Genomic DNA, 9,231 nt, shown 5'->3' on the forward strand with positions numbered 1-9,231 from the left:
ATATATATATATATATATATACATATACGTGTACATATACATCTATATGTATACATATACATCTCTCTCTCTCTGAAAGTATCTGTCATTACAGTATCGAAATGTGATTGTTTCAGTTAGTGGAATAGTTTCATTTTTAAAGTGAAAGTATTTGACATGAGTGTTTTTGTTTCACTTTTGACACGTAATACTTAAATAGTGGAGGAGATATTATGTTGCCGTGTGCTCGAACACTGCAAGAAGTTAAAAAATTTTTTTTGACTAAAACACAACTGGAACCCTAAGTAAGGCATGTGTAAAATTTGAATGAAATTGGTTGCGTAGTTCTCGAGTTTTAGGGATTAACACAGACAGACAGACACACATTCTCATTTTTATATATATAGATGACGAGCATCTTTCAGTTTCCATTTACCAAATCCCCTCATAAGGCTTTTGTTGGCCTGAGGCTGAAATAAGTAAAATAACAAGTAAAAATAATAACTGAAATAAGTAAAAGATGAAAGATAAAACAAACTATTTTATCAGTTCTGTTTGAAGCTATTTTTTCCAAAATGGCTGTCAAAGTGTTTTGATATCAATTTTAATGTTGTCTGCTCATTTCATTTAAGCAGTTTTCCTCTTTACTGCGTTTTTATTTCACTTTCCATTAAACAATTTCAAAATATATTGAAATAATAAGTGAATTCAGAAAAAAAAAAGGAGAAAATATATCACTGGAAATTATTACAATAACAATTTTATTCTCTATTAAGTACAAGTGCCAATTCATTCAACAAAAATACGTCAAAGTGGTGCCCCAGCATGGCTACAGTCTAATGACCGAAGCAACTAAAAAATATAAAGGATGGTAATGAATTAGTTTAACACTATTGGCCTTTTACAACTGTTTATTGCTTAGGTTAAACCGTCTGAAAAAAGTTCTCCAAGCAACACCAAAAGAAACTCAAAACCTCTTTCATGAGGATTAGGGTAACTTTATCACATCACAAGAGGGACCAAACTATACACACTGGTTTTTCCCTAAAAATGTCAATGCTTTGTGTTTCTAGCATCATTGTTCAACAAAGTGTAAATGTTAGTGCCATTTAGATCAGTGGTACTCAATTGGGATCCATATAAGATTTTGGTGGGGTCCATGCTAGCAAAATAGGAAATTTGGGATCAACAGTAGTGTTTTGAGGGTCCATGAAAAGTCCAGGGTAAACATTGCTTCAGTGGGGTGGGGGAGAAATGGTCTTAAGAGGTTTGTTGTTGTGTTAAGTAATGAATTTGGACAAGGCAACCCTGCCAGTGGCACATAAAAACCCTTTGAAAATTGGGCCACATGGAGGTGATATGCTGTGCTTGAGAAAACTCGTTAAGCCAAGTGAAATTGTATTTGTGGCTGATGCCAACGGCATGCAAAATGCATCCTTCGAACGTTGGACCTCACAGAGGTGATTAGTGACCAAAACCTTTGGCAATATAGTGTGCTTGAGAAGACTCATCGAGCCAAGGGAAATCAAGGTTGTGGCTGATGCCAATGTCACATAACAAGCACCCATGCCAGCAGTATATAAAAAGCACCCTTCCAAAGCTGGACCTTATGGAGGTGATAAGTCACTGAGATCTTTGGCAATATGCTGTGCTTGAGAAGGACTCGTCAAGCCAAGTGAAAAGGTAGTTGTGGCCAATGCCAGTGTCATCTAACTGGCACCTGTGCTGGTGGCACATAAAAAGCACCCATTACACTCTTGGAGTGGTTGGCGTTAGGAAGAGCATCCAGCTGTAGAAACCTTGCCAGGTCAGATTGGAAGCTGGTGCAGCTCCCCAGCTTACCAGTTTGAATCACACTGTTTAACCCATACCAGCATGGAAAGCAGACGCTAAATGGTGATGACACAGTTACACTTCCAAATGAATAGCTACATGTGAAGCTAACTGGCTTTTATACAAGAATGAGTTACTGCACCTATCACAGTGGTATGGTTTTTCTCCAGTATGAATACGTTTGTGAGTCGTTAAATGAAACCTTCGAGTGAATGATTTACCACAGATATCACAAAGATATGGTCTTTCTCCTGTATGAACATTTTTGTGAGTATTTAAGGAATTCAGTTCAGAAAAGGATTTGCCGCATATAACACATGTGTGAGGCTTTTCGCCTGTATGAGTGCGTTTATGTCTAGTTAAGTGACTAACTTCAGTAAAGTATTTACCACACACATCACAGTGATAGGGTTTTTCTCCTGTGTGAATACGTTTGTGTTTGGTTACATGCCCAGTTTCAGAAAAGGACTTCCCACAGATATCACATTGATGGGGTTTCTCTCCTCTGTGAATACGTTTGTGTCTCATGAAGTCACTACTTGTAGAGAATGATTTACCACACATATCACAGTGATATGGCTTCTCTCCAGTATGAATGCGTTTGTGTACAGTTAAATAACCACTTACAGAGAAAGATTTACCACAGATGTCACAGTGATAAGGCTTCTCTCCTGTGTGAATATATTTGTGTGAAGTTAAGTGATTACTTCTAGAGAATGATTTACCACAGATATCACAGCGGTATGGTTTCTCTCCTGTATGAGTACGTTTGTGTCTAATCAAGCTACTACTTCCAGAAAATGATTTACCACAGATATTACACTGATATGGTTCCTGTTCAGTATGAGAAATTTTGTGTCTCATTAAAGCACTACTCTTAGAGAAAGATTTACCACAAATATCACATTGATATGGAGGCTCTCCTATATGAATACTTACATGTTTAGCTAAATTCCCAGTTAGAGAGAAAGATTTACCACAGATATGACACCGATATGGCTTCTCTCCTGTATGAATACGCACATGTTTAGTTAAATCTCCAGTTTGATAGAATGATTTACCACAAACATCACAATGATATGGCTTCTCTCCTGTATGAATATACTTGTGTTTACTCAAGTTACTACTTGTAGAGAATGATTTGTTACAGACATCACAGTGATATGGCTTCTCTCCTGTATGAGTAAATTTGTGTGTAGATAAGTTGCTTATTTGAAAGAATGATTTACCACAAATATCACAGGGATATAGTTTGTCTCCAGAATGTATACGCTTGTGTTTAGTTAAAGTACCACGAAGAGAGAAAGACTTACCACAGTTGTCACACTGATAAGGTTTTTCTCCTGTATGAATGCGTTTGTGAGTGCGTAAAATATTTATTTGAGAGAATGATTTCCTACAGACACCACAGTGATGTGGCCCCTCTCTTGTGTGAATGCGTTTGTGTAGAGCTAAGTGACTATTTACAGAGAAGTATTTATCACAGATATCACAATGATATAGTTTCTTGCCTCTATTTACATATTTGTGGCTACCAGAATGGTAAGATGGTTCTTCAGTCTTCTTTGACATCTCTTCAAGAAAGTAAGAATCAATCTTTTAGGTTTCTTACATCATCCATTCCTTCATTAGGTTTCTTCTCTCACAACAATATATGTACAACTTCTTGTTTAACTTTTAATATTTTTTTCAAATATTCTTAAAAAAGTATTTTCCCATCAACTATGATTTTCATCAATATTTCATGATGAAATGAACAGATTTGAAAATTCATCCGAGTTTAATTCTTGCAACAAGTAGCGAAATGTTGCAATTAATTTCAATTTAGAAGAAGTATTTCACTGTAGTCTACAATAGATTTATATAAACAGTGAAGGCACACAGCCCAGTGGTTAGAGCATTAGGCTCACAATCATGAGATAGTGAGATCGATTCCTGGACTGGGCTCTGTGTGGTGTTCTTGAACAAGACACTTTATTTCATGTTGCTCCAGCTAATTCAGCTGCAGAAATGAGTTGTGGCGTCAATGGCGCCAAGCCTTTCTCTTGGATAACATCAGTGGTGTAGAGAGGGGAGGCTGGTATGCATGAGCAATTGCTGGTCTTCCATAAACAACCTTGCCAGGACCTGTGCTTTGGAAGGGAACTTTACAGGTGCAATCCCATTCCTGATCGAAGGGGGTCTTTTATATAAACAGAATTTTATTTGTTCTGTGAGACATTTTGTTTTAACCTTTAAAAGACGACAAATGTCGAAGACAAATCTGAGGTGAATAATTCTTTGATGCCAAAGTTATCTGATATTCTTGTACTTATTGCAGACTGTACAATAGAGAAATGCTGCCATTAATCTCCATTCAGAAGAAATATTTGTTGTATGTCATGTTTTTCTTTAGTCTTTAAAAGATAATAAATGTTGATGATGAATCTGATGTAAGCAATTCTTTGATGTCACAGTCGTCTGATATTCTGAAATAATAGAGAAACACCAGTATAAGATATAGAAGATATTCTAATAGCAGAGATACAGCAGTGGAAGTGTTACTACATTTCTACAGAGATAAATTCTAGAAGTAAACATTTACCTGAACAACTGAATTTTACTTTTCAATTTGTTATTAAGGATACATCAAACAACTTTATGCATTACATATATATGAGGGTGGTGCTGTGAAAGGTCTGGTTGGAGGCCCAACCTTCTGAGTTTTTTTTACAGAGCTTAGAAAACTGAAAGACCCCTACAATAAGTGTATGAATCTGAGAGGGGAATATGTTGAATAAAATGATAATTAACTGATCCTCCTGTATTTTCTTTTACTCAAAGCCAAGAAATTTTCAGCCTCCCCTAGTATATATCATCAGCATTATTATTTAATGTCTATCTTCCATGTTGGCATGGGTTGGCAGTTTGACAGGAGCTGGCCAGCCAAAGAGCTGCATCAGGGTCCAATTGTGCTTTAGCATGGTTTCTACAGCTGGTAGCCCTTCTTAATGCCAACCACTATACAGAGTGTACTTGGTGCTTTTACGCAGCACCAGCACATGTGCTTTTACATAACACCAGCATCCACAAGACCTCAAGATTAGGATCACTAGTGGTTAGGGCATTCGGCTAATGATCATAAAGTCATGAGTTCAATTCCTGGTGACACGTTGTGTCCTCGACCAAGACACTTTATTTCATGTTGCTGCAATCCACTCAGCTAGCAAAAATGAGTAGTACCTGTATTTCAAAGGGGCCAGCCTTGTCACACTGAATCTCCCTGAAAACTATGTAAAGGGTACACGTGTCTGTGGAGTTCTCAGCCACTTGCACGTTAATTTCACGAGCAGGCTGTTCCGTTGATTGGATCAGCTGGGACCCTCATCATTGTAACCGACAGAGTGCTCCTCTCTCTCTCTCTCTTATATATATATATATATATATATAACTACAGAGAATATGAAGAGTGGTACATCTTCAAAATTTTCTCTTAATTTAACAGTTAATTATACAGTATAATTAGTTAGTTAATTCCCCAAAAAATCCATAACCCAATAAAACAAACCTGGTTTTACCCATAAGAAGAGTTAGAGTAGGGTTACTCACCCTAAGTGGTCGTTGGTGTTTCTTACTACATAATAATGTTAACTAAAACCTGGACTATACCTGAAAACACTTACGGTATCCACCTGGATACTTCTACATAGCACCAGCACCCACAAGCCCATAAGAGGCAGAGCTGTAGAAGACATGCCTGTATGCGTGGACAGTCATGATTCTCCTTAGCTTGCTATGTCTTCTCAAGCACAGCAAACTGCCAGAAGTCTCGCTCCTTTGTCATCTTCCCTGTGAGACCAACATCTTAAGATTCTTTCTCACCACTTTGTCCCAAGTCTTCCTGGGTCTACTCCTACCACATGTTCCCTGCACAATGAGAGACTGGCATTTCTTGATGCAGCTATCCTTATCCATGAAGAGACCCCCCCCCCTTCGGTCATGAATGACCATGTGATTGCAACTAGAAAGTTACCCTCCAAGGCACAAGTCCAGGCAAGGTTGTTTGTGGAATGCCATCGGTCGCCCATGCATGACAGTCTCCCCTCTCCACGCCACCGATGTTATCCAAGGGAAAGGCAAATGGGCTGATACAGCTTGGCACCAGTGACGTCACAACTCATTTCTACAGCCAAGTTAACTGGAGCAACATAAAATAAAGTGTCTTGCTCAAGAACACAACACGCAGCCCGGTCCGAGAATCATATTGACATTGAATGCTCAAAATGAGGAGTAAATAGACAGCTGACATCTGATGAAGGGTGCTTCCCTGTGTTTCCTTATCCCATTTTCCATTTTTTCTTGTTGTTCACTTATTCCACTTGTGTTATTTGCACTGTTGGTGACGTCCTGTACCCATATATGCATGTGTGTGTGCATGTACATATGTGAGATAATAGTTTCAGCATTAATAGTGAAAGTATTTATTCCTTTATTGCCCACAAGGAGCTAAACATAGAGGGGACAAACAAGGACAGACAAAGGGATTAAGCCGATTACATCGATCCCAGTGCGTAACTGGTACTTATTTAATCGACCCCGAAAGGATGAAAGGCAAAGTTGACCTCGGCAGAATTTGAACTCAGAACGTAAAGTCAGACGAAATACCGTTAAGCATTTCGCCAGGCGGGGCTAGGGCTAGGGTTAGGGTTTCTGTCAGCTCAAAAGGAAAGTATTATCTCACATCACAGTAGAGATGTTACTTACATTATTTACATTTGACGGATATTTGTCCGCATCTTGTTTGTTGTTAACACAACGTTTCGGCTGATATACCCTCCAGCCTTCATCTTGGGGAAATTTCGAACCGCCTGATAACGGCTGGAGGGTATATCAGCTGAAACGTTGTGTTAACAACAAACAAGATGAGGACAAATATCCGTCAAATGTTTATAATGTACATAATTCCTCATTTCTTAAATATAGAACAGAGATGTTACTGTTTCCCTTTTGACACGTAATACTGAAATAGTGTAAGAGGTAAGAGATAGTTCTTGAGTTTTAGTGATGCACACATACAGACACACATACTCAGTTTTATATATACAGATATGTATTCTTTTATTCTTTTACTTGTTTCATCAGTCATTTGACTGCGGCCATGCTAGAGCACCGCCTTTAGTGAAACAAATTGACCCCAAGACTTATTCTATCGGTCGACTTTGCCGAACCGCTAAGTTATGCGGACATAAGCACACCAGGTTGGCTAGGGACAAACACAGACACTCAAATATATATTCAGTTTCTGTCTACCAAATCCGAGGATATAGCAGAAGACACTTGCCTAAGGTGCCACGCAAATACATAAAACACTATTTTAGAAAATTATCGCCGTTCCCGTTGAGCAAAACACAAATTTAGCTGGGGCAAAATGAGAAAGACAAGACAACGTAAATTTGCCTCGTCAATTCTCCAGAATTACATTTGAAAACAGACTCATACCCATTAATATCCATCCTTAGACAATATCTTCCCGATATATTTACGCACCATGCAGGAAAAAAGAAGAAATTATTGAAATTAGTCATTACTCATTTTACCCCACTTTAGACATACTTTTTGAAACTTGAATATGATCAAAATAGATATTAGTGTGAGAAAAAAATTAATTTGGAATCAAACAGAGAGAAGAATATTGAATGTTAAGCACCAAAAACTATCCACATATTTAATTAGCAAGCTAAATTACAATCGGATCGAAGTCAAGGAAAAATTTATTGAAAAAAGTACCTGTCACCTTTGTTTTAAATTCTCTCAACTTCAAGAACAACAATGATCGATCAGCAGTTTCTAATCTCAAAGACGATGCAACAGTACACATAATGATACAATACTTGCAATGTAATGATTTCAAACAGGTAAAGAGAAAATAACAAGAAATCGGATATTACTTATTTTGCCTCTCAACCCTACAATTTACTGTTGTGATCCATTTATCACTCTATTACAGTGAGGGCTATATATTTAATACTAGTTATATTAAACAATCAATCAAATAAGTAATCACGTTCACAATGCTGAGGAAAGGACTTACTAGTATTTCGCCATAAATTTCTAATTTCTGTTTCCCTTCTCTTCTTGTTTTAGTCTTCCGTAAATAATTTCCTCATAAAACTAAAATTTTACAAGAAAGTTGTAAAAGAAACTGACACGGTAAAACGAAACGAAACGTACTATAACTCCATAAAGTGTTGCATTTCAAACTATTCCTTTCGATTAATCTGAACGTGATTTCAAATTAGCCCTGCACTGTTCAATTACCATCTCCATAGCATACAACTCTTAATACATTTATAATCATTAAGTTCGTAGGATCTTTTCTATTGCTGTCACAGTTTTCAATTTTTTTTTTTTAGGATTTCGTTCCAATTTTCAAACTAGACAAACTGATTTAGTCTTGTTTGCTAATTATGGAGGTGAAATTCATTTTTGCCATTGATTAATAAATAAAAGTTAATAGTTTTTAAATTTTCAAATTTTGGGTAATTCTAGCAAATCGAAAACCACAGACACATTGGTGCCTATAGTAACAAGCCAAGGTGTTGTCTGCTTGAAATTACAAGTACTACGTGTAATTTCTTTACCTATTTTCTTTTTACGAGCACCAATATTCTGAACTTTCGTTTTTAGATTTTCGCTTCAATTAAACGTATTAATTGTTTACATGAGCTGAACTTTTATCGTGGCCGGTAATAAAGTCACAGGAAAAAAAGTTACAGAAAAAAAAGTCACAAACAATTTATGGCGGCCGATAATGAAGTCACAATTTTGTTTAGGAAAGAAAGTCCGTTAATCAAAGCAAAAATATTCAAGTCAGTCACAATTTATTAAAGTACCATAAACAATTAAAGTTATAAAGCAGAAAATATTTTAGATCAGTTATTAACTGGCAATACATGACTTGTACATATTGACAACAATGTTTATAATATATGATAGCATTACATGTAACGTTTTTTTCTGTGACTTTTTATCAGCAACTTTTTTTTTTTTTACCTGGATTCACAGTATTATCAGCATGTCTGACTAGCCTCCTCCCGCAAATTCAGGCTTTGTGCCTATAGTAGAAACGACGACGACGATGATGATGATGATGATAGTGACCTGGCAGAATCATTAGCATGCTGGACCAAATACTAAGCAGTATTTCACCTGTCTTCACATTCTGAGTTCAAATCCAGCCAAGGTCAACTTTGCTTTTCATCCTTTTGGTGTTGATAAAAAAATTAAAAAATATCAGTTGATTGGAATGCTGGAGTTGGAGGAATCAGTGGAATGGCTGGCAAGGCGAATGGAGTGAGGTGGTATGGGTATGTGTTGAGGAGGGACGAAGAGCATGTTCTGAGGAGGATGATTGCATTTGAGGTAAATGGAGCGCAAAAA

At 37.0% G+C, this 9,231-nt stretch overlaps 1 protein-coding gene across 2 annotated transcripts; it reads right to left on the reverse strand.

Moving 5' to 3' along the window:
* Positions 1–717: 717 nt before the first annotated feature.
* On the reverse strand, positions 718–9,019 carry LOC149130762 (uncharacterized). 2 transcript variants are annotated; one of them, XM_089344203.1, is made up of 2 exons: positions 8,845–9,019; positions 718–4,280 (listed from the first exon to the last, which is right to left on the reverse strand). In XM_089344203.1, exon 2 carries the CDS (start codon positions 3,382–3,384, stop codon positions 1,888–1,890), a length of 1,497 nt encoding a protein of 498 aa, XP_089200329.1. In that variant the 5' UTR covers positions 3,385–4,280; positions 8,845–9,019; the 3' UTR covers positions 718–1,887. The 2 variants fall into 2 exon arrangements, with proteins under 2 accessions (XP_089200329.1, XP_089200328.1); XM_089344202.1 differs by lacking the exon at positions 8,845–9,019 and adding an exon at positions 7,883–7,964.
* Between the last annotated feature and the right edge of the window lie 212 nt (positions 9,020–9,231).

The sequence above is a fragment of the Octopus bimaculoides genome, chromosome 28 (genome assembly GCF_046866305.1).
Source record: "Octopus bimaculoides isolate indiv1 chromosome 28, ASM4686630v1, whole genome shotgun sequence".
Classification (NCBI taxonomy): Eukaryota; Metazoa; Mollusca; class Cephalopoda; order Octopoda; family Octopodidae; genus Octopus; species Octopus bimaculoides.